We start from the raw sequence: 27,239 nt of genomic DNA, 5'->3' as shown, positions 1-27,239 counted from the left end.
GCCTGACAGGGGGCTTGATTGCACAACTCTGAGATCATAACCTGGGTGGGTATCAAGAGTTAGATGCTTACCAAGCTGAGCCTAGGCACCCCGGTAATTTGCTCTTCTGTCAGAAGTACCCATTGTTTTAGTATCCATCAGTGAATTAACCACCTGTTACATTGAATAAAAATGTCCCTTCTTTCTCTTGCTTGTTTTCCAGTTGCTTTTTTGAAGGGCTCTCAGAGGAGGTGGAAAACTCAATGCTGAGAATTAAAAATCATTTCTAACTCCACAGCTCGAACAACACTTAGGTGGGCACACCCTGGATTTATCACTTATTCCCAATTCCTTTACTGGCCAAAAGAAGGTTCTATTCCTTCTATTCCTTTAGGTCTTTGCAAAAATGAAACAAGAAGTATAAAAAGCTCTGAAAAACCAAAGAGCACAACCAATCTTCTTTTCATTTTAAAGACGGGCAAAATGTGAAGTAGAACTCGAATGACCAAAAAAAATCAAGCAAAACCTTTATTCAAAGGTTTCTCGCCTCTTCTCCAAACTTAACTATTCAAAAAACACTCTATTACATTTTTAGAAGTACTACAGAAATGATCATAAAAAGATACCTATTCAGAGAGCTTCCATCCTTAAACTAAGTCAAAGTGCCCTTAAATGTTCTGACCCCCCCCTCCTAAGAAGAAACACTGTTGTGACCTAACAACAATATGGTCTGAAATACTTTCCAGCCCAGTGAGCTGTGCGATACCTTCAGAAATGGGATGACAAAAGGTCGCAGTGGGAAGTTAGTAGCTTCTTGCAGTTTGGAATGAAATTCTTCAATTGTCAAAGTAGAGTTCTGCAGGAGAAAATATGTAGTATAAATACATTTGTCTCTTGGTAAATAGTAAAAACATTGAAGCTAATAAATTACTAATATTGTTACAACACAGTGTACTAACCAGCAGACACACATGCAGGAAGCCGTGCGTTCAACAGACAACCTTTTGATCTTGTAAAAAAGATCGCATATTATGCAGTCATCACCCACCTCCAAAAACAGCATCAGATAACGCAACCCATTAAATGTGGTACTTGGAGACTAATGTGCAGGGACTGTAGCATAGTTTAATTGTCAGAGAAGTCTCTGCCATTATGAAGAAACTTCTATGACCTTTATGGAAACCAAACATACTCGGGTAGATTTAAAAGCACAACACCCAATCACTTAAAGGCCGAAGGCAAGTGTCCGAATCTCAATTCATCCCACGTGTCACATCTGTGTTACTGCTGATAGGAGTGCTCTTCTGTCTTTCCATCTCACAGGCTTTGTCTACCAAGGCATCCTGGGTCAGGATGAGCAGCTAAGCTGAGTGGCGTGCTGAATAGTAAAGCCCAGGAAAAGGTTGGCCAGTTCTCTGAGGCCTTGAGTCTTACAGAGGGTGAAAATGTTCCCCAGTTATCAAAAATATTCCGTTTATCCTACAGGCAAGATGTACTGCTCAACCTAAATGAGACTGCACAAAATGACCTGAACCAACTCCTACCTATCCCAGATCAGCCCCAATTACTCAGGGCTTTTATCCTGCAGTGCATATGTTTTGGTGGGGAGGGAAAAGCATCTGCTCAATGGACAACCAACTTCCTGTAAAAGTGTTGGGTAAATTAACCATATTTCGGTTCATCTTCCCCAGTCTCTGTGCAGAATCACAAATGTAAACTGTGTCTCAGCTTCCTCAACACCTCAATTACCCTCAAGTCTGAGGACACTGGGGTACTAGTGACGTAACTCCTTCAGGATATTGTTCCGCCCACTTTTTTGAGCAGTTCCTTTTCTTTTTATGACAAAGTGTGGGGACACCAAATTCTAAGTTTATACTTCTGAACTCAAAACAGCTTCACATGAAACTATGAATCAACACTAACTTCCTATGTGTAACAACAGTGATCGGGGAGAGTCTTTTTTTTTTTTTTTTCTTTTTTAATTTTGTCTCAATGGCTTATTTCCTAAAGCCACGCCTGTTGTTTAGTGCATTAAACCTGTTTCTACTAAGTTTCCCTAACTCCATCTAAATAGTAGCAGAATGTGATTCATTATGAATGATTACCCGAGTTTAAGTCACAGGCCTGTCACCACAGCTGGGTACAGCGCTGTATATTTTACCTCTGTAAACCTCAGTTTCCCCACATGTAAAATGTGTATAAAATCACTACGCCAAGTCCCAAGATTAAATAAAATGGCACGCATAAAAGTTTTCAGTCAAATGCTCAAAAAAAGAAAAAACAAATCTGTTCTCTATTAACAAACGGCTGGTTGCCAAAAAGGAAGGGTGTGGGGGGGGAGTGGGAGGAATGGGCAAACTGGGTGAAGAGGGGTTGGAAGATACAGGTTTCTAGTTAGGGAATGAAGAAGTCATAGGAATAAAAGGTGCAGCTTATGGGAATATAGTCAATATTATTGTAATAGTATTATATGGTAGTAGATGTCAGCTACACTTGGGGCGAGCAGAGCATAACATATAGAGAAGTTGAATCACTATGTTGTACACCTAAAACCAATGTAATATTGTGTCAACTATATTCAAATAACAAAATTTTAAAAAGAGGGTGCCTGGGTGGCTCAGTGGGTTAAGCCGCTGCCTTCGGCTCAGGTCGTGATCTCAGGGTCCTGGGATCGAGTCCCACATCGGGCTCTCTGCTCAGCAGGGAGCCTGCTTCCCTTCCTCTCTCTCTGCCTGCCTCTCTGCCTACTTGTGATCTCTCTCTCTCTCAAATAAATAAATAAAATCTTTAAAAAAAAAAATTTTTTAAAGACCCATTCTCTATTCACTCGCTTAGCAAATTTTCACTGCCTGCCTATTACATGCAAAGCACTATTGATTAATGTCTTCCCCTAACTTATCTTCCTAAGGTTTTTAGATAAATGCATATCTTTATAAAAAAGTATTATACTCAAAAGTATGCCATTTTTAACATGTGGGAAATCAACTTAAAGTTACCAAGTTTTTCTGTAACTGAAGTTATGGAAACCACTGTTAGAGACCACATCAAATTTATAAAGCAGTTTTCAAAAAAACATTTTTTTGTTACATAGAACATATTCACCATTTATGTAACACAATCACTGCTTTGAACTTATTCTGTGGCTCTTAGGTTTAATTTATTTGTGAGTTGCAAAACCCATTATGTAAAACTCAAGAATGAATAAAAAGGAAAAGGTAAGTGATTGACAAAACTAATTGCAACGTGCTGACACAGTTCTGTGGCGATCACCTTCCAGTCCTGGAGGAGAGCAAGGTGGAGCTGGCAGATTGTGGGAAATGCAAAAGCTTTTTGTTCTTAGGAGTGCAGAGTAGAAGGAGGTAAGAGTTAAAAAGGTGAGTTGCAAAATCTCTGTCCAATGTGAGTTATTATGATTTGAAGCATGTCTACCGCACTAGACTCTAACTCGGGCTTTAATTCTGGGGCTTCTTCGGAAAAAACAAAAAACAAAAAACAAAAACAACCAACCAGTATGGGTTTGCCCATGATACATCCACATCATAAAAATGAATGATCTATTTCAAGAGAAAGGAAACTGGCGCCTGTCACCTGAATTTGAGTTCCGCCATAAGGGCTAAATATGTGACTCACAGCTTCCCCATGACTCGATTTGCTATGGAAAAATTGCCTTCCTAAGTAAAAATCCTCTACTTATACAGAAAATCACAGCATGTATAAAAGTGATTTAGGACCCCCCCCAAATGATATATGTTCTAATTTCCAGTGTGATAATGTATAGAACATGGACTTGTGCTAAAAGCAGTACTTCTGGGCACCTGGGTGGCTCAGTTGGTTGAGCAACTACCTTCAGCTCAGGTCATGATCCCAGGTCAGGGTCTTGGGATGAAACCCCACATCGGGCTCCCTGCACAGCGGGGGACCTGCTTCTCCCTCTCCCTCTGCTGCTCCCCCTGTCTGTGCTCTCCTGCTCTCTCTCTATCGTACAAATATATAAAGCCTTTAAAAAAAATAAAATCAATACTTCTGTTTTCAAACTAATGGCTTAAGTAATTCTACCTATAACAAAGAACTGGTTTTTTTTTTTTAAACAATTAGTGGTTAGCAGAGGTTGGGAGAGGGGAAAGTGGGGTATTATTGTTTAATGGGTACAGAGATTCAGTTTGAAGTGATGAAAAAGTTCTGAAGACAGATGGTGGTGATGGTTACACGACATTGTGAATGTACTTAATGCCACTAAACCATCCACTTAGAAATGGTTAAAAAGGTCAGTTTTATATTATGTATATTTTACTGCAATCAAAATTTTAAAAAATGTTATTAGCCTCAAAAATGAAAACATGTAGAAGAACAATGTATTCCTGGTTGTAAATCCTTGCTTATCTAGACTGATAAAAAAAAAAAAAAAAAAATCTCTCAAAGCAATTATGTCAAAATGAGCAGCCAATTAGATTAAGTAAATCATTAATGTAATAAGAACATTTTGTCATTGCAGAAAGCCCCTAGTCATGCCAAGAGGTTATACCTATGGAATTTTATACACACTACACACACACACACACACACACACACACGACTAAGAAAATAATAAATTTGTAGAACCTTATCTTTATTGGTCAAGTAGTACAAGAAACCAAAGTGGGGAGGTCCATACATAATGCTCGCTTGAGAACCCTGTTACTACAGAACTCTCAGACTTAAACATGCAATCTCCAGGTGTGGAGTATATTAGAACAAAACAGCTGGGAGTCCATATTGTGAATCTCCCACACACACTACCCCTTTCCCCAGAAAATTGGGCTCATTTCCATTTGCTTACCACCAGTCCTAGTACGAGGGTGCGGACTCTCTCTCCTATCTCTGGAGAAATGTCATTGCCAAACTGCTGCAGGGTAGTAAGGAACCGTTTCAGCTTACTGAGCTGCCTGGCGCCACAGGCTGGGGGCAGCTGTTGATTAGCCAGAGAAGAAGAGGAAGAGGAGGAAGGCCCATTGCTAAAGCCATTGGGCGGCGAGGGGGCGCCATTCAAGGCTGTGGGTGAATGGCTCGTGCCATTAGTTACTGTCGAGAGCACAAAATCAGAAAGAAAAAAAATAAATAAATTTACAGGGAATATGCACAAGGAAATTATAACCAAGCTTCATTCCCTTTAAATCTAGTGGACTGTGTAATTTAACAACTGTTGGGGGTTTGCTGTAAAATGCTCTGACTTCACTGGATGACCACAGGTTCGGGTCCTCTGTAACTAAATGAGCCTAAGTCCTCACCCTGCGTGAGGGTATTCTACACGGAAGCTGGTAATAAATGGGAGTTGGCTGTAACACAGGGACAGCCCTGCCTCCCATGTGCACATATGCCAACCACCTGAAATGTTTTAAACACAGAACAAATAGTGGTGGGATGTCAGCCTTTTGTCACAGGCTTACATCAGTATAACGGGACCATTCCTTTCTAAACTGTTCCCCCAGAGAAAGTGTACATTTGGTGGAGACTAAATTTATCACTGAACATTTTTAATCATGTTTTGTACACACAACTGACAGCTGTGTTTATAGAAATAGGACTTTCAAGCTTTAACCTTATACCACCCAATTAGAAGGCTATTTTCTCCCCCTCATATTTCTTAACCACTTCTTCAGGGAAAATGCAAATTTTGCATAAGAAGCCAAATGGATATGGTAATTATCAAAGAGTTATTTCAAGAAATTGAAAAGGGACATCTCATTCCAACTAATAGCATGGGTGGGTGGTAATTTGATAACTTCATTTCTGATAAAATTTATTTGAACAACAAGATCACTCATAAGAACAAGACTGGAAAATTTGGCACATTCCTCACTGAAAACAATGCTGATTTTATTGTATTAAATCTATTAATTCAACAAACTCATCTTTATCAAACCCATCTTTGTAATAGAATGTTGACAGATTATCTCCAACTGTGGTTAGAAGATGTCTTAAGTACTTTATTCTTCTTAAAAGTTTCAAGATAATGAAATGGTCCCTTGTCCCAAATGAGCACCAAAGCACCCTGTCACGGAATGATTGCTCACTAGGACCTCTCACGGGAGACATATGCCTATCCCTGTGGCTTTGGGTAACAACAAACCAAATACAAGATGACAGGGTAACAAGTTGGCACCGGCGCAGCCTCCTGTTCCTTCCACGTTTGGAAAGGTCTTTTAAATGACAGTGCGACGCTGCCTAAACAGCCTGGGCTGTGTATTTTGCCAATCCCTTATAATCCCACGGATCTATCTGTTTTTGCCTGTTCGTTATTTTTCATTCATATAGACTTCACGGCACGTGGTCTGTAAATAGTATTATCTGCAACAGATAGCGTTTATTAGTTTCACAAATCCTTTATGACACTTTTGACCAGGATTCTGAGACTGACTGAAAACAAAGCTATCCACTATCCCTACTGGAATATACAGGAAAGAAAGAGAAGTTACTCTCTGGTCAGAATGTTCTGTCTCTTCCTGGGACAACCCAGAAAGCAACACACACCACTGATTGAGAACACAAGGCCTGAGTCAAGCTGGAAGTAAGTAAAGATTTAATAAAAGTCTGGCGGGTTCGAGAAAAGAAAGATGCTCCTTATTTCAGAAAGTTTTCCATATGTGATTGTTGCCTAGAGCCATACCCCTTCTAACTTAAGACTGCTAGATTTCAATATTATTTGTAAATAACAGAAGAAAGTAGCATTAGAAGATCAGAAGCAACCTGGAAATAACTGTAGGATATTAACATGTTCCAAGTCCAAACGTACAAACTAAAATAAGGAGCTACACGTTGAGTCGAACTAAAAGTTACAATGATAACAAATGGAGTCATAGACCCAATGAATGCTGTATTCTTCACTGCAGAAATCAAAGCAGACTACAACTCTGAAGCAAAAATGGAAAGGCAGGCAAATATTGGCGGTCATACAAACTATACTGAAGATGCTATACGTCTGCACAGGCTTATTACCTGCTCACTGCCAATTAAACAATTTGGTGGCGGGGAGGGGTGCTTCATGTCTGTGGAACACATTGTTGCTGGATCTTATTTTCCCTTAATTTTCATATGCAGGAAAAAAAATTTAGACTTTAAAATGCAAACAGGAAATGCAGAAATGCCTACTCACAAGTCGTCGGCGTAAATGAACTGGTTCTTGGAGCTCCTTGAGTTGTGGGGGGAGGTGGCATGGTGGGAGGAGTCAGCCTGGATGGGGTCTTCACATCCACAGGTGAGTCTGGCATCGTGGAGTGCTTCTCAGTCCGATCTGGAGGACGCCACCATGAACAGGTTATTTTACTCCTTAAGCACCTTCGTGGTTTTTTTTCTTGTTTTTTTTTTGTTTTGTTTTGTTTTTAAGTGGGGCTCCTCTTTTTTACAAGTGAACAGAAGAAATCCGACATCTCCTATCAATAAAGTAGGCTTATCTACTGAAGTTTAAATCAGGACTTTATCATCCAAACCCCACTTAAGAAGGTGTAGCACAGATGGCAGGACCTCATTTGTAACTGGGTTATTTTACATCCTATTGTTATTTCTGGCTTGGGCAGATGCTACCTTGGTAGTGTTATATGCAAGAGCACAACTTCACTGGAAGCTGAAGCCAACATTAGCAAGAGCTAAAAAAATAGATGGGGAAGTAGAATGGTAATAAACCCTTTAGCTCAGAAACGACACAAATCTGAAGTCTGTTAGGCAGGTGAGATACTTGTAGGAGCCAGCATTTTGCAATGATTTTTCCGTAACACCTGCCATTCCTTTTCCACGCTCCATTTCTGGCCTAGTAGATGAAGCAGATTAGGTCTCCCAGAGACAGTGCTCACATCAATGCTTCTCTGCCCTGCTTGAAAAATCGCCACTAAAGGAATGTGGTCTTCTACACAACGAAGGTAAACTAATTTACTCAGAATCTGTGAGTTTATGAACCACCATTTTAGAAAACATGAGACCAATACTTCGATTAATAATCCCACACAGAGTAAGAATGGAACAACCCCCAAACTGACAACTAAGAAAAACTGGAGACAGTCTCTCCCTGTATTTTTTCATGCATGTGGGACAGATATGGAGAAACTTCCTGATTACCCAATAATGAGCATTTGAGCTTCAGGACTGTTTTCTACTAAGTATATTTTTATTTTTCCTTTGAAATTTCGAGCTTTTTTTTTTTTTTTTTTTTGGTCAGTCAAATTTGTTTATCAAAGCGACAGATCTCCAGTTTAAAAAAAAAAAGTGGGTTTCATTTGTTCCTTCAGATCCAATTATCTACTAACACCGTGTGCCTGTGCGCACGTGCGCACACAAGCCCCCCAAAATGTCTGAGGTGCCTCTTACAGTCTCAGATGCAGATGGTTCCCACTTGGACTGTTTAAAATGTAACACAGTCTACTGATCAAGAAAGAGTCTTTTAAAACCTTATGATAACCAAAGGCAGAAATTCTCAAAAATTACTTAAAAGTCTGTTCTTTGAAAATGAAAAATCCAAATTACTACTATGGCAATTCCAAACCCAGCTCACACCTTTATTCAGAGCCGATTCGTTAAGACTTGGGTAGCAAGAGAACATAACATTTTCCAGTTGAAATATACCGTACTAGGGAAAATGTGAGAAAAGAATGAAAATATAATCATCATTCTAAGAACAGCACTTCGATAACCTAGCAGCCGGGTCTCCAGTTCTTAATCTCGACTGCTGGCTGAGGAGCGACTGTCCTTCAGTAAATACGTGTTCTGAGTGAAATGATGGTGAAAACACTCCATGGAGAGCATTTCTACCTTTTTCTTCCTGTTCATAACTCATCTTCATACTGCAATTCCAGAGCATTTAACACCCAGAATCAGTAAATCACTTACTCTAGGAAAACACAGAAGTTAGGCAGGTTTAAAACCGCTTTTTCAACGGTTAAAATCACTGCACAGTCTACTCACCTCAACCAACCTCAGCAACAAGGGAATAAATAGCTTTCGCTTATGTTGCAGCTGAGGGAAGAGGTACGGCAGCAAATACAAGTCTCCCTAAATAAAGGCAAATATTTCTGTCATGCCAAGGAAGGAGGGATCGAGGGAGGCTTGCCAAAGTCGGCTGGGAGATAACAGTGGGAACTGCTGGTCCATCTGGTTTTCATTCTGCTAACACTCACGCTGAACTGTGAGAGAAGGCAGTCCAGATACACAGATTTGAAGCACGTGGTCGCACAGACAGAGAGAGGAAGAGCAGGAGGGGGAAGGGGTAGTGGGAATAACGAAAAAATAAATAAATAAAGCAATGGAAGGCAAAGAGGAGAGAGAGAAGATCAACACAGGGAGAAAACAGCCTACGTGCAGAGAAAGTTACTCGGGATGGCTTCGTCTACCCCAAAAAGCAGACCCTTAGCGGGCACAGCTACTATATCATACTTACCTCCATGTACCTCCTGGGCAAAACCTAACCTGGAAAACAAATCTTAATCCCTGTGTGTCTTTACTCTGTTTGCCGAAGCTAAGAGGAAAGGAAACGAATGATAAAACTGACAACAGGGCTTCCTCTCCAAACTCGAGATGGACTTAATAATAGTAACAACAACAACAATAAAAGGTAGATGAGTGATATTGTTAAGATTCTTCAAATGACACCGATACTTGAAGAACAATAACCACTAAGCCAATAAATAGCAAAAACAAAAAACAAAAGAAAACAAAACAAAAAAACAAACGCACCGCTGCTTGTAACAGGAATATATCCATCCTAACTGGAATATATCCATCCTAACTGGAATATACGTATACTATGTATATACTTGGGATTTTGACTTTAGCCAGATTTCTGTGACGGTTAGCTCCACTCTGATCAAATGGAGCTCCAACCCAGAGGTCCTACAAACTTAGACAAAGTGGGACCATATGTAACTCATTCTATGTTATTCAGTGCAATCAATCCAGGATGGGGACCAATGGTGAAGTAACCAGCCAGGCCTAACCCGTGCACGCACACACACACACACATACTCTCTGGAGTAGAGAGATTTAAGATAAATTCAGAAAATATGTTTCAAGTATGCTGAGTTCTGTTGCATTTGTTTTGGATTACTTAAAAAAAAACATTTTGAAATATATATTCTTGAAACTTTTATAGCAAACAGCAAAAGAGCTATGATTCAACCACTGAAGTATTTCACTCCACTTCAAATTAGAGGACACAGTAAAACCAATATTAAGTTAGAATATTTCTTATGCAATTTTTTAAGTTTCTGAAAATTATACTGTTCTTAGACATAGTTTCTATTTTTAGCCCCTGCAAGGGAATGCTGACATTTATTGAAAGATTGACACAAAATGATAAAAAAAGAAAAAAAAAGAAAGAAAACAAGTCTCTATCAGAGCAGGAAGGTATATATAATCGAAAGGACTGACTTTACTTCTACCGTAAGGATGCTCACCACTTCTAAATAAAGATCTCCCCTATGGGGTAACATTTCAACTCACCTGGCAAATATCCAACACATATGTCCCAAAGATGGCTGAAACATGGAAGAAAATGTGGCATATATAAATACATTACTGATACCATTTCAATATCCAATTCAGTGTCAAGGCCTTCTAGAAGTGGTATGTTTTCCATTTCCTTTTTTCTTTTTTTAGGTAAAAAAAAAAAGAGGTATGGCATAATCTACCATAGCACTTATTTTACTTTTAGTGAGTTCAAACAGTTCCAGATGTGTTTTTAAGGTAGGAAGACGAGGCATTCTGTATTTGCCTTGTTTACATACTATTCTAGAGATGATTCGGGTAAATAGGAAGTTCAGGTCTGGTAGACAGAACATCTTTTTTTCTCCGCGTTCATCATGGCAATTATAATAGAAGAATTAGCTGTGTCCAAGGAGATGTTATGGATTGAGAAACCTCTTGGCGCATTAGCAGTTCGGCCAGAGTTAGCCTGACTGGAGTGAGCGAGCACCAGCTATAGGAGCGAGAAGTTCAATAAAGCGGAGTAAGCCCAAGAGGAACTCAAGTACTACCACCGGGAAGGAGAAGACAGTTTGGGAGGCACAGAACTAGGTACAGAATTTTTTACTTCTATGCAAAACACAGCAAACACAGACCTGACAACAGAATCACTTAGTGACTCCACTGTCTGCGTGTGAGACACTGTAAGAGACCGTCTGCAGACCGGCATGGTGTTCACCCAGCCTCCACAATGCTGCCATCTCATTTCCCTGCTGAGCCCTTCTGGAAAGTTCATTCCTGCTTGGAACCCTTGAATAACACCTGAGAATAAAAGTCAAATGCTAACATTTTACACCTGATGGAATGAGACAATGGATGACTATTTGGAATAGTAGATGAATTTCCCAGTTAGGACAGACTTGGTTTCAAACATAGACTCAGCCCTTAGCAGTGGGTCCTCAGGCAAGTTATCTGGAGAATGAGTTCCTCCTAAGAATAGGGTTACAATCCTCTCTGCCTCCTCAGGACCCTGACACAGTGTGTACTCACGTCAGGCACCAATATGTGTGATCTCCATTCTCTTGTGCCTGCCTCTTTGTGATCCATTCATGGCTTTATTTCCAATGCCTTCCCCCCAACGTCTATGCTCTATCTGTACAGGGCACCTGGACACTCCCTGGCTTTTCTGCCTCCCTTTTTGTGCTGTTGTTTCCTTCATCTAGAAGGATCTGCCCCATCTACCCCATTCTTCACTGCCCATTACAGACCCTCTTACAGCTCTTCCCAGGTGCCCCAGGCACCAACCACATCATGCTTGCTGGGCCTTTATTTTAGCATTTACCGCAGCCTATGTGGACAATAGTTGTGTTTCTATATGTACGTGCATGTTGTATACCCAATCACCCCAACCAGGGAAAACTACTTGATGGCATTTCTTCAAATGTTTCATTTAAAAGATAAACACACAACCATCAACAGCATATAAATATATAATTAGAAAATCGAATGTAGGTAACATGGGAAAATGCTGGGGACCTGAAATTTAGTTCGACTTTGTGATCAACTTACACGGTTTTACATGGTTAAGTGGAAGAATGATCTGTTACCTCACGTCTTATCACAGGTGTTTGATGATGACTGTTTTTTCCCCCCTGAAACACAAATATGACCTTAACTTTTTCATCATTTAAAATCTTCGGGAGGGAGTGTCTATTGTCCACAGAATACAATATAAGCTCATGAGCTTAGCTTACATCACAGATACTATTGAGTTCCTGCTGAACATCCCTTCTTCCTTTCTTTCTTGCTGGAAAAGTCCTGATTTTGCTCAGGTTGTCCCATTCCCCTTTATCAGCAATAAATCAGAAATGAGGGCTGTGCTCCAATTCTGGACAAGGGGTCATGAAGGGAGGTCTATGGAAGAAGTTTTAGGAAAGACTTCCTCACTATCTAATCAGAGACCCAAGGAAGAAGCAGACCCTCTCCTTCCGATAGGCACCGATATATCTGCGATTACTTCACTTCACTTCTTTGGGGTCTATTTTTCGTACCCATAAAATTAAGCATCTTAGATTATATGACCTCGGGGATCTTTCACAAACTCTAATATTCTCTGGTTTCTTTCTACAGATACAGCTTATGTTCATTTCAAATGCAAAGAAGACTACCCAGAGAACATAAATCTGACAATAAAGGGACCACACAATTATTTTGAAATTGGTGATCATAACCAGACTTCCTCTGTTCACATAAATATCTATGTCCATAAGAACGTGTTTGCATAGAAATCTTTACCCACAAACATGACAATTAACATCTACCTCTTGTTTTCAAATACACCTTTAATCCTCATTACTAAATCTCTACCAGTGATCTGGTTATGAAATAATCCTACCAATGTCCACTTGTCCCTATTTAGTTACTCACTTTCTTAGCCCAGGTTAAAGAGAGTACTCTACACTCACTTTCACTTCCTCCTCATTTCCCATTCTTCAAGTACTTCCAGTGGACACCTACAAGACTGTCTGCCTAGAAAGTTTCCCTCCCCATACTGGGACCTGCCATAACTACTAATCTCGTAACTACCATGGGAGTCACCATGTTCTTTCATGACCTTGTATGAAGAGACCAGCAGCTGGCTCAGGCACAGAAACTCATCCAAGATGGGCAATGTCAATCATTCTCCAAAACATTTTTACCTATAGATTTGAAGGAAGAAAAACAATCCCAGTCCAGAGGTCAAAAACTGCACTCTCTACTGTCCTCCATTTTGAGAAAGCAGGTAATTTCATGAAAAAGGTGGCAACTAACAGGCAGAAAGAAATGATGAGAAATGGCATGAGAGTATCCTGATAGTGCTAGGTAAAATTCATCATTCTCCTAGATCTTTGGGGCTAGTGGCATCTCTAAAATTCCTTCAGCGTGATCTTCCAAAGCATCTACAGTTTCCAGTCCATCTATCCCTCCTTTGCCTAAAAACTAGTTTGAGTTAGTTTTCACGTGAAACCAAAGAACTCAGACTAAAATAATACTGGAAGGTAACATTAAGGTAGCCTCCTAACTCCCACTGAAACTCTTCAATGATCTCTTCATTCTTAACCAACAAACACTGGGTACTTTACCTGGCACCTTTGTAACATCTGACACTGGTTCACCACTCCCTCCCTTTTGAAACATTGTCGTCCCCAAGATTCCACAATTCCAACGCTCTCCTTGTTTTTCTCAGGCCATCCCAGCTGCTCCTTCTCAGTTTCTTTTATGGCTCACCTTTCTCCACCTTTCTGATAACCACTGATACCTCCCCCAACATTCCTGCATAGTTCCTCTTCAAATTTTCACTCTATACCTTTTTCTTAGTGATTTCATTGGTGTGCTGATGGTCTCCAAATGGTCCTTGTGTGGATGATCTATACCCATTCCTCTAGACCTCCCACCCCTCCCAAGTTCTACTCTCCAAACATCCAGAGGGCTAATCCCTTCCACAGACTGGAAGGAGGGATTCAACTCCTCCCCATCCATCATCTCTCACGGGGTCTAATCAACAGCCCAATGAATGGTCTTCTTGCCCTGTACTATTCATCTCTGGTCCATTCTCCAAATCACATAGTCATTTCACCACATATGTCACAGATGTGATCAGAGATCTTACTCCTCCTTAACTCCTCTTCTTAGTAATCTTCAAATACCTTTTGTAATGTTAAGCATAAAGTCCATGTGTCTTAATGGGGCATTAGAAGACCTGTGGGACCCATCTGATTCCTTTAACTGCTCCAGACTCATCTTAACTCCTCACTTCCACCCCCATCCCCACCTCTGAACTCTGAACTCCATATTGAACTAACGCAGCTTTAAATTCTTGTGGGTCAATCAGGCATCCCTCACACCACATCCTTTACCTTCCTTAGAATATTCTACACTCCACTGCTGCCTGGTTAAGTCCATTGTTCCTTTAAAACTTCTTTTGTGTGTCACTTCAGCCAAAGAACCCTCCGCTGATCCAGACAGGCCCATCTTCCCTTACTACCCTGTCTAGATCCCTCTTAGAGCACTGACCACACTGTATTTAAAACCAAGTCAGTCTCTCCACCTAGATCATAATTTATTCAAGGATACTGAAGACATCTTACTTGTTTTTATATTCTCAGCACTCTACACAGTGCCTGATACACAGAAGCTGTTTGGTGCATTTAGTATTTTAAATGAATATGGATTGCTATGTCATAAGGGATGTCTATAGTCATAACCTTGAGACTCCAGAACTTTCAAGAGAGATGATAAATTTAACTTAAAATCATCTCCATCTTTGTTCTATCATCCTAAAACAATTCTAAAAAGAATTTCTATATTCTAAAAACACTAAATCACCAAAGATAAATCTAAAAAGACACCAGTAAATTATTGAATTCACCAGCCTTTCAGTAATCACAACATATTCTCTAAAAGCCTTTTATATAATATTTTTAAAAAGGCTATGTAAGGCAATTTATATACATATAACCCACAGTCACCAAAAGCTCCCTTTTTGACAGTAATTGTGCAATCATACATATGCACATTCAAAATGAAGAGAAAAGCATATTATGAACCCAAAACACTATTTTTTCCTACATTCCACAAGAGTTTCTGCTGCTTGTCTATGGATGGTGGGATTACACATTATTTTAAATTTCTTGCTATTTTCTCATTTATTCAAATGTTCTACAATAAGAATGTTTTATTTTTACAAGCAAGAAAATACACACACAAAAACCAACTTATTAGGATAAGTCACCTAGAATCTGGCATTGGGCACTGCACCAAAATCTCTGCAGGCTTTGTCTCGTTTTAAATCTATGAAAAGGTATTACAGATTTGCCCATCTTATAAAAAGGAACTGAGGCCTAGGGAGGTTGGACAATCTGTGCAAGATTACAAGCCAGAACCTATTCCAGGCCTTCTTAGAGTTCAAGATCATCTAAAACCAATGTTCTTTTATACATGATCTAGGAAACTGAAATAAAGACACATTCTATAAATGTTAAATTGAGAGTAAGCATCATACTAGAACTTTATCTTCCAATATTACTGTACTGACCACCTGTGACCATGTAAATTTTTTTTTTTTAAAGATTTTATTTATTTGTTTGTCAGATAGAGTGAGCACAGGCAGACAGAGAGGCAGGCAGAGGCAGAGGGAGAAGCAGGCTCCTCGCCGAGCAAGGAGCCCTACGTGGGACTCAATCCCAGGACGCTGGGATCATCACCCGAGCTGAAGGCAGCCGCTTAACCAACTGAGCCACCCAGGCGTCCCAACCATGTAAATTTTAATTAAAGTTAAGAAAAATTTAAAATTTAGTTCCTCAGTCACATTAGCCACACTCAAGAGTTCAACAGCCAAGACTACACAGTTACACAGCTGTGGCTGGTGGCTACCCTATTAGGGAACTCGGCCCTGGAGTGCTTCTGTGTTTGCAGAACCACGGCGCCATACTAGAATCATGGCTCCGTGGCAGAAGTCCCTGGAGCTAACAACGCAGACTGAAAGAGCAGGGATGAGGAAGGATGAAGCACTGGCTCCACCCTAAACACCTTCAGTCCCACTCAGATCCTTTGCTTGATTTATAAATTGTGTTTCTGCAGAGGATTTCATTTGGTGGTTAAGGGATAGAAAAAACAATGGCTTGAAATCCAATGACTAAGACAAGGGAGCTCTCAGCTCTGAAAAAAGTGGAAGACAGGAAATTAGTAAGGCCAAGATCTCAGTCCTGTGAAGAGCCAGTCAGCGGCTGGATCAGCAGCTAACCTGGAATCCAAGGGGATAGCCTAAAGACCAACTTCATGCCTTTAAAGAGCATGAACTTGGGTTAAGATGGGAGATGGGCAAAAGAATGAAGTGAATCCATACTAATCTACCACTATTTCTAGAAAAAAATGGTTTCAATAATGCTTGGGTCATGTGCTTATGGGGACAACAATGGGATTTTCCCTTCCCTTCCTCTTGAGTATTTTTATCTAGCTAGTGCTTGACGTATTTCTCTTAGTTCTGAGTGTCTCCCTAACCACAGTGTCAGCTTCGAGAAATTTCTACCTCTACATGTTAGTTGAAATTGTCATCTGTCCCACAGCTGTCACCACCTTTGCTCTTGTGACTCCTGCTGCCAAGTCTAAGAACCACTTCCTAAAGGCCCACCACGTGGGTATCAGGCAGCCCAGGGTTTAGCTACTCCACTTCAACCAGCACCATTCCACATCTATGTGCTTTATGCACTAGTGTTCTATTTAAGATTTCCTTTAGGGGAAAAAAAAAAAAAAAAAAAAAAAAAAAAGGAGTCTCCTGTTTGAGAAGAGTTTGAACCCCCTGGCACAGGCAGCCAGCAAATGTTTGCCACATGGCAGTGATAAAAATACTTAAGGAAAAACCAAATCACCCAAATGCACAGAAAAGTAACTCCTGCTTATGTAAGGAGCAGCGAAAGACATAGGTATCACCAGGGGTCTATAAACTGATCACATGTACCTGTAGAACACCCTGTTGCCAAACCGCAGATTATTCCAGAAAGTGGGAAAAATCATTAAATAATAAGTGACCCAAACACTTCACAATCTTTCAGTATGGACAATTTTCCTCCAGTAATATCTGCCTTATTTGCCAGTGTTAAGGGCTATTAAGAAGGCTGTGGAGCTGCTGTAGGGGACGGTATACACAGCCAGCACCTCAGGTACCAACATCCAGGTAAGAGCTAGTGACTCAAGGCAGAAAATAATGAAGGTACACAATGTATGCTTGCACCTGTGGCTGAATCTCAGACAAGGAAGAAGTAGGAGCTCAAATGACTATTTGTTGAATTTAATCGAACATGCTCTTAAAGAAAACAGTCAGTACTGTTAGTTTACACATGATAGGCATTAAGAAACCACAGAGTTTTTAGGTAGTTGAGTGATACGCTCATTTCTGTCTTATATTATGGGTATATATGGAGCAGAGAATAAATAGGGAAAGAAAGGCAAGAGAGCAGGGGTTCTGGTTTGCGATAGTCTAGGCTGGAAATAATACAGGCATCCAGCATGGAACTGACTCTTAAGAATGTAGGCAAGAAGATTCAGGAGACATTTTTATAGTCTATGTCAAATTCACAGAGCTTGGCAGTAAATAAAATTAAACCTTGAGCAGGGCGCCTGGGTGGCTCAGTGGGTTAAAGCCTCTGTCTTCGGCTCAGGTCATGATCCCAGGGTCCTGGGATGGAGTCCCACATCAGGCTCTCTGCTCAGCAGGGAGCCTGCTTCCCTTCCTTGCTCTCTGCCTGCCTCTCTGCCTACTTGTGATCTCTGTCAAATAAATAAAATCTTTAAAAAAAAAAAAAAAAATTAAACCTTGAGCAAGGAGGGAATCTAGAGATTCATGGTAATGTTAAAAACCAAAACCAAAACACAGCAGGGAGAATCATTTGGAAAAAGGCGGGTTAAGTTAAATCATAGTTTATTTAGAGATATCCCTGCAAGACTCTGTTGTTCTTACATAAAACATCCTGAATGTCTTCCTCTTGTACACGGGTCACCATCAAATTATTCTTCCTCCTAAATGTGCTTCTCCATCGCAATGAGCACCCTCAAGGACCACCAAGGCTCCCTTAGACTTTCTCAGAATCTAGCCTGGCAAAACCCTTTCCCCCTACACCACAATCCATTTATCCCACAACAGGTGGGATGATCTTGTTAAACACAGAAGTATTCACTCGCCAAAATAAAAGCATTCATTCAAAACTACCTGAGCCATCTACAAAGTCCCAGGTACTGTTTAAGACACAGAGAAAAGACACAAAAGAAAACCACTGCCCTCAAGAAGTTTACATTACAATGATCGGATCAAGTTACTCCCCTCTTTAAAGTGTTTCAATGGTCTATCATCACTCTCAGGATAAAATCCCAAACCCTTCAAGTGACCTACAACTAGGGCACCTGGGTGGCTCAGTCAGTTAAGTGGCTGCCTTCCGCTCAGGTCACGATCCCAAGGTCCTGGAATCAGAGTCCTGTACCTGGCTCTCTGCTCCGTGGGGAGCCTTCTTCTCCCTCTCCCTCTGCCCCTCCCCCGGGGCTCATGTTCAATCTCTCTCTCTCTCTCAAATAAATTTAAAAAGCTTAAAAAAAAAGTGACCTATAACTAGACAGGTTTAGTCTCTGCTGGCCTCTCCTATCTCATCTCACATCTCACTGGTCTTATCATCGGTTGCAAGCCTCACCTCACCTCAGGGCCTATCAGCCTGGGAAAGCCATCTCAGCTCAAATTCACTTACTCAAGGAAGTCATCCCTGGTTCCTCCCCAGTCCCCTGTATTGTAACTCTCCTGTATCATCTAACAGATCTTTACAGGGCTAACTGCGACCATTATAAATAACTATATAATCACTCATTTGTCTAACACCCCCTGCCACACAGCAAAATTCTCTGTAATGGCGGGGAGCATAACAGTTCATCTCCTACCATATATCAACTGAGTCCCACAAATTAGTACACTGCTGAGAACCTACTACAACAGGGGACAAATACAGACATTTTCCATTTAAAAACACAGATCTGGAGGTACAAGTAGAGCAAAGCAATCATATTCTTTATTCTCCTTAAAAGAGATTTCGAAGTTTCTTCAGTGATAGAAATAACAACCCCTATTTATACCCTCTTATCCTTTTCAATAGGACTTCCATTGACACCATGCCAACCAAACCCCCCAACAAAAGGTACAAACTCCAGTGATTCATCCAAAATACGGTTCAATCTTTATCTTACTTGGGTTCTTAGCACCATTTGATCTGTTGGGCTGCTTCTTATTCCTTTTCTTCTGTGGTAACATTCTTCTAGTTGGCTAGTTTTCCTGAGTGTTTCTGGCCTCTGGCCCCTCCTCTCCACCTTGCCTCCTCCTCTTCTGAATTGGCTTCCTCTCTTCTGGTCTCTGATGCAGGCCTTCTCAGCTACTGTAACAAATCCCACCAGCCCTATCTCCAGGCGAAGGATTCCCTCCTGAGAACCAGACAAGTCATCTAGCTTGCTTCCGGATGCCTGGACAGCTGTATTTAGAACCAAATCTAACAACTGCCTTAGGAAATCTGTGCCTCCTCCTGTCTATCAACCTCTGGCACAGCATCACTTTTCCTGCCCCTGACCAAGCCCCAAACACCACAATCCTGTCCTCAGACTCCTCCCTCCACACCATCCTCCTTCCATGTCCAATCCATTCCCGGTATCCTATCAATTCCACTCCTAAATACTTTTAGGATCCACCCTTAGTTCCCCTCTGGCCTAGCTTTCAGAATTTACGAGCCTCTGAAGGGTTTTCTCTACCTCCAGTCCCTCGCACAAAGGGCCCTCCTCCTTGCTTCTAGAGCAGTATTCCTAATACGAGAATTTGACAATATCATCTTATAATATACCTACACTATACAACCTACTTAAAATCTTTCTACAATTATAAAAGTTGGTCGGGACAAATGATGAAGGTCCATATCTTTTCAACTCTTAATCTCCAGTGTCTAAGCAAGGATCTTACACATGGGAGGCCCTTAAATAGTCTGCATTAAACTATTTTCTTTTAAGATTTTATTTTTAAGTCATCCCTACACCCAACTCAAACTTACAACCCTGAATCAGGAGTCACACGTTCCACCAACTGAGCCAGCCAGGCACACCCTAAATTATTCTTTGAAAACTTAAATTGTCAAGATGTCCATTCTGTCTCCAATTAGGATGTACTATAGTCATTAGATGTAATGCAATCCCAACCAAAATACCAACAGAATTTTTCCAGAATTTTACAGAAGCCGTGAAAGTCAATCTGAAATGAAATCGAAAAGAGCTAGGAAACTTTGAAAATGAAGTGTAATGAGGAAATGTAGCCTAGCATTTATTAAAATGCACCACAATGAAAATAATTTGAACAATGTGCTACTCGTACAAAAATAACCACTAGGGCAGAATAAAAATTTAAAAGAAGCAGAAAAATATAAAGCTCCAAAAGAGACACACACTTACCTAAGAATTCAGTATATAATAAAGATGACTTGTAATATTAGGAAAAGATAAAGCAATTCACCAAACTTTCTTAGGAATTACTAGACAACAATTTGGAAAAAATAAAGTAAACCCCTTTCTCATACCATATATCCAAAGTCATTTATATCCATATGAATAAAATCTTTAATATAAATGTTTTTAAAATACTAAATATATAGGTAATACACTAAGTATGTAAGTATATATACATATTAATTTAACCTTAGGATTAAGAAAGAGATTCTAACCTTGATAAGAAAGGCATAATGAACAATGGCACTTATTAATAAACTTGAGTACAACAAAAAATACCATAAACTAAATAAAAGGGAAATGGCACCCAGGAAACAAGTATCTGTAATGTGACAACAATGGATTGACATCCTTGATATGTAAAGAGCTCCATCAAATCAATAATTAAAATTTGAAAGCCTAACAAAAGTTGTAAAAGAGTAGAATAGGAGTTGTACAAAAGAAATATAAATTACCTACAACCCAATAGGGAAAAGAGTTTAACCTCACCAGTATTTTTTTTTTTTTTAATTAAAAGAAGATACTCTTTTTCATTGAACATATCAACACTTTTTAAAATGACAACATAGGATTACAGTACAAACTAACACTTCAACTAGCACACTTTTGTAAAATGATACCAATTTTCTTTTAGGACAACAGACAATATGTATCCATTGTCTCCAAATTACGTATATCTATTAATAAAGCAACTCCACTCTTTGGAAATTATCCTAAATAAACAATATCAAGTGTACAAAGGCGTTTATACTGAAGAAGACTGGAAATAACTTAATTATCTAAATAGGCATTTGGCAATTCAAATTCTAATAGAACCACACAGTAGATCTTAACAATGTGTGTATTTATATGGAAAGATCTTGAAATATACCGAGTCACAGGAATAGTTACAAGATCTATTTAACAACAACAACCAAAAAAACTATTTTAAGACAGTTGCAAATGGATGGATGTGTGTTTGTGTGTAAGTAAAAGTCTGGGAGGATACATATACAAAGGATCTACAGCAGAATATGAAGAGTGGTTATCTCTTAAGTCAGTGGTTCACAATGAAGCAGAGCTTTCAAGTTACTGTCAAATAGTCATGCTGTGAAAAGCCTCTTTCTCTTATATTTTTGTCTCAGTTTTAACCATGTATTTAGACAATTCTAACTCCCTCATATTTTCTCCTTGTAACATCTCTGAAGCTGGAACGAGTACTACAAAACCATAGAGTCAATGCACTAAGCCAAAGCGCTTAGTGGCACCATTTTTTTTCTTGGTGAGTGATTCACAAAATAACTGTGCACCTTAAAACCGGTTTAGGTAAATATAGCACACCTAGCTTTTTCTAGGAATAAAACTATTCATGCAAAAATTTAAGGAACAATATACATTGTCTTAATTGGAACCCTACCAAGACTGTTCAGCTTTGGATTGAAGGAGTGAAAAAGCTGAGATTCCAGAAGACTGAAAGGGGAGCGTCCAGGAGGTAGGGTTCTCTACAGGATGTGTGTTTGTAGCGCATGAAAACCCCTGAACGCATCACAATGATAGAAGAAGTGTCTTATTCACCTCAGAATCCCAGTGATCTAACTAACAGTATCTAACATCAATGTTCATTGAATAAAGGAACGAATGCTATTTTAGTAATAAAGATATCCACACACAGTAGCAGACAGAAAGGAGGAAAATCTATGGGTCATGCAATGAGGGAATCCACAAGTCTGCCAGAGCACTGTTAGGGTAAAATCCCCAAATAAATTATCAAATTCTTTATAAAGCACATGCTCCTTGAACAGCACCCTCCACATAAAGGAATTCCACTAAAAAGCTAAGTTAGCTAAAAGGGTTCCCAAAGATAACTTTGAACTGCCTATGAATTCTATTAGCAAATTCTTTACATATAATAATATTTACACACCAGTTGAGAACTGAAAGTATGTGTTTAAGTATACATTTCTCCTTAGCTTAATATAGTGAAAATATAAGGAAATCAAAATAAATTCTGTACAGTTGTATGAATTTCACATTCATCATTTCTGAATAGATGCTGCCTCGGTTAATATTTTGCACAACACAATTTTTCACGGAAGCCCATAACCTTATTTAAATTAATAAAGTAATTCCGAGAAGGTGCCTTAATTAATGAATAGCTAATAAATATTCCCGAAGGACAAAAGCTCAAGTTCCTTTTACCAAAGAAATAACTGCGTGTGTATATTCCAATGCATCTAAGTAAGTCTATTTTCACCTCCCTTATTTCAAGACCCTTTAAAAGCCTACATACCTTTTAATCTCAGGAAGACCAATGGGGAACACAGAACTATAAAATTCTTGATAGCTACAATTTGAATGACACATTTTTACAATTCACACGCCACCTTAAGTTCCTATGTCTCAACTAGACACATAAATAAATTCAAGTTAATAAGTCCTTAATGTAGCTTCATCTGTATATATACTTTGAATGTGGGTAAACATGTTATTAAATTAAGATGACAGTCTAAATTCCCATCCATTTACTAGGAATCATTTATATTTCATATAGCACTAGAGATGTCTTCTCTGAGCTCATGAAGAATTATAATGGAGGAAAATCAAACCAAACATTGACGGACAACTGTAAAGAGCATTCATTCCATGTACAAATGAAAAATGTTGCTGGCTAGAGATCTATAAGATCATTTTCAAAAACACAACTTTCTTGACACTGTCAAATAAATTAATCATAAAAGTAATAAATGTCTAAATACAAAGGAAGTTGTTCTCACTCAAGGTTCATCACATTATTACTAACTTCTAACAGTAACTCAAATTAGCATAGATCCAAAATCATCCCTATGATACTATGACCACTACCGCTCCTTTAAAAAACAAAGTGGTAGAATTTTTGGAACAGGGCAATAGAAGTCTACCAAAGATGTCCACTGGAAATGTTGACATTCCCTGACTGGCATGGGAGTAGATAACACTAGGAATCTCTATTTTAATGGGTCAAACAAGCACTTAGTGAGCACATTACCCTTCTCAAAAGTACTGGCCAGGGCATCTCAGGAAAGTTCCTGAAGCCTGTAAATCATTCCACATACCCTTCATCTTCTTTGAAAACAATAACTTAGTTGTAGAAGCTTAGACATGCAAGAAAACAAGAGATTTACCCCTGGTAAATAATGTTTGATATGTCTCCTTAGGTTGACTCGAGGCAAAATTATTAAGTCTGCCAGGTTTAAGTTCAGAGTCTCCCTGTTCTCCTTGGTTTCTCTTTCTATTAGTATCTTCCTCTATGCTGTTCACCTCTAAGAAATCTGGAATCCTTATCCTGTCCCTTTGCTAAAGATATCAAAGATACTGTGACACCCACCTACACTCAAAGTCTGGAGCTTTACACTGGTCCCCAAATGTATTAATTTCTAGGACTAAAATTGCAGTAGTCATTTAACTAATCCATATAACGTTGATGACTAGTAACGGTGGCTACACACACACACACACACACACACACACACACACACACACATTCACATGCACACTTTCCTCATGGCTTAGTGAATCAGAATTACCTGAGCTGAGGAAAGGGGGAAAGAGAGGAAAGGCAGAAACACCCAGTGCAATTGAGTGGAGGGAATATATTTTTATCCCATTCCTCTCTTCTGCCCCCTGCTGAATACATTACCAGGTGCTCAGTAACAGTTGCATTTCCAAGTAATTTCCTTTAACAAACAAACGCAATCCTTCTCTGCCCTAAACTGAAGGATGATCTATCTGCTACAGGTCTGCTACTGGGCCTTCAGAAACCGAAGAAGTATCCACAGGAAAGACACAATAGTGTTACAAGAAGCAGTTCCTAGCAGTTACCTACTCACAGATAGCATCCAATGAAACTGAATGTCCATAAAATGTGTATTTATGTATATGATAAATATTAGGAAAAAAACTACTTTTTCCCTTTTCCCCTCTACAAATGATTGGCTCATTTTCACCTTCTCGGTTTCAACATCAATCCTTCCCTGGCCATCCAATCCCAAGCAGGTTCTTCCACGTTTTCATCAGTTTCCTTCACAATATTTAAAAACTCAAAATTCTTTTGCATCCCTTTCTTTCGAGTTTAGTGGGCTCCCAGACCCAGTGGTGTCTGGCACAGAAGTACTCCAAAAGGTCTGCTGAAACAAATGAGGAAGAGAGGATTCTGACTTTCAATGAGGGCTACAAGAGAATGTGAACTGGTTATAAACCCAGTGAGAAAAGAAATAGGGAGGTGTCATGAACCAGAAACACAAAAGGAGGGTTAACAACCATGAGTTCATGCTGAGGTCAAGGTTAGATGTGTAGGATGATAAAGCCAAAGAGGAAAAGCTGAACAGGAGAGAGAAAATGAAGTAAGTCTGTCTTTCCAGACTGAATGTGCCCCAGCACGTCCAGCTGGGTACAACACCAGACAGACGAGGTGAGGCAAGAAAGTCATTGGGCAAAAAAAAAAAAAAGGGTGCATTCATCTTAGAGACATCGCTTGACTGGCCTCAATCCTCCAGAATCCAAATTCTGATAACCTCATGCCTTTCTTAAGAGAGGAAAGTGAGGTGATCAGGCATAAATCACTGCAAACCCCTTCCTCAGAACCCCGGCTTACCTGCACCTACATCTTGAGTTTCAGAAGAGGAAACTTCCCCCTCTAAGGGCTTTGCTCTACCAGTCATCCCACCTTCTTCTTATCTTCAGTCTGTCTGGCTCCCTACCAGCTTCTTCCAAGAACCTATGCATGTTCAAGTCTCTTCCACCAAGAACAGACAACACCCTCCCTCCATGTTGATGGCATTCCCTCCATTCTCCCACTGCCAGGCTTTGAGAGGTCATCGCTTCCATCCACTTTGCAACTGACCACAAACAAGCCCCAACAATGGACAGGGGCTTCTGGTAACTACCCTCCCTCCAGATGGCCAAATCCAAAGGCCATCTTGACTCTTCCCAATTCCTGGCCCTTCTAGAGTGGCATTTCACGCTGCAGACCACACCCCTCCCTGAAATTTTGCCCCCTGGTTTTAATGACATCCAACTCTCTCTGCTTCCTTGGTATTTACCAGGGATCAAGGCTGTCCTCTCTTTACAATATATATATTCTCTTCCCGAGTCACTCCAAAGGTTTTGGCTATCGGAAGTGACTTCGAATCAAGATTTCCAATATATACACCTCTATGAAACAAACCTATGACCCAGCTCCTGATGGAATATCTCAGTCATTATATACCAAATAAACCTGGAAATCACGCTTCAAAGTGAACTGTCTTCTCTTGATGGATTATTTCTTATTCTAGTTGATGGTAACCAGTTGCCTGAATCAAACTTCAGATAATCCTAAATACCACTGCTCCCCACACCTCCTGGTCCTATAGCCAACTGATTGTTAGAGCCCTGTGGTTCTCTTTAGTGAGTACTTCCAGAGCCTGCTATTCTCTTCCCTCCTTCCTCCTTCCTCATTGGCGTTGCAGCCAGTCATCACCCTATCTCACCTGGCAGACTGAAAATTTCACCTTCTTCAACTTACCCTCCACATTACTCCCAGAGTGATATTAACATTCAAACCCAAAAATACGATTTGGCTAACTAAGAAGCCCACAGTGGCTTCCCTTTCTGCCACTCCCACCTACAAGGTAGATGTCTACTTCTGTTACTTTCTCATGATGTAAGTTCCAGCCACTCTGGCTCATGCCTTAGCGTTTCTGCTTCACATTCTCCCCTGTATCTGAAATGTCTTTTGATTACAACAAGCTTGTGATCCTTTAAAGCACAGAACAAATGCCACCACCTCTGTGAAGCCTTTCCTAATTACCCCGGCTCCACATTCAAACCAGAAGGAGTTGATGACTCCTTTCTTTAGGCTCTACTTTGCATATATCTGTTAAGTGAATTTAGCATCATCTATTACAATCGTGTTTGCAGGTGTGTGTCCATGTGTGTATATTCTATGCATACACAGAGGTACACACTTCCTGTAAAAAGCTAATGTCCTATAATTTCACCCCAGCATTCCAAAGGGTGCTTAGTACAGACCTGGATCTCCATAAATGTTTGCTGTCAAACTGCTGTAAGTTGGAAATGCTAGGATTAAGGACAACAAGATAAAGAAATCCATCAAGTTAAAAAGGAAAATAAAAAAGAAAGGGAGAAAGAAAATAGCGCTGCTACATTAGACTCTGCCCTGTGAACCAACTGGGAATTAGGAGTTCTGGCTCTACTGTTCTCCCAAAGCTCTCCTTTTCTTCCCCTATCATAAGGTAACACCTTATTTATTACAGACATTTTTGTATGTATCTTCCCTGCTTGGGGGACATCCCACCACCACTACTAGTACTGTCAAAATATCTTCATAACAGTTGTATTTACTGAGCATTTATTTACCAAGTGCCAGGTGCTTTGCTAAATGCTTTACATGTGTTAACTAATTTAATCTTCACAATAAGCTAGTACAATGGATGTTATTAATATTACTGTTTTACAGGTGAAAAGAACAGAACCTTAAAAAGATGAAGGCGTGTGCCCATTGTCTCATTGCTAAAGAACAGGATCCAAAGCCAAGGAGTGGACTTCTAGGCCTGTGCCCCGGAGTACTGTACTGTATATACTTCTCTGCTACATAATATGACACTACACTAATGATCCCCGCCGATCATCCCCCACCAAGTATACTCATCAAGGCCACCAGGGTTCCAGGAAGACATGGGCTGTATCTGACTTCTTCACTACTTGGCACATAGTGAGTACTCAGTAAATATTTCAGCTGAATTAAAGACTCTTTAAAACTTTGGGCC

At 39.9% G+C, this 27,239-nt stretch overlaps 1 protein-coding gene across 5 annotated transcripts in view; it reads right to left on the bottom strand.

Annotated features, from left to right (window-relative positions):
- RUNX1T1 (RUNX1 partner transcriptional co-repressor 1) overlaps window positions 1-27,239 on the bottom strand; it is a 137,520-nt gene that overhangs the window by 49,962 nt on the left and 60,319 nt on the right. For all 5 annotated transcript variants that reach the window (XM_047725638.1, XM_047725639.1, XM_047725640.1 and 2 more), the window contains 3 exons: window positions 7,109-7,246; window positions 4,796-5,037; window positions 746-835 (listed from right to left, as the gene is read on the bottom strand). In XM_047725638.1, coding sequence (XP_047581594.1) covers window positions 746-835; window positions 4,796-5,037; window positions 7,109-7,246 — 470 coding nt within the window. The remainder of the gene's footprint in view (window positions 1-745; window positions 836-4,795; window positions 5,038-7,108; window positions 7,247-27,239) is intronic.

The sequence above is a fragment of the Lutra lutra genome, chromosome 4 (assembly GCF_902655055.1).
Source record: "Lutra lutra chromosome 4, mLutLut1.2, whole genome shotgun sequence".
NCBI classification, from domain to species: domain Eukaryota; kingdom Metazoa; phylum Chordata; class Mammalia; order Carnivora; family Mustelidae; genus Lutra; species Lutra lutra.
This window is presented reverse-complemented; position numbering and strand designations above follow the sequence as displayed.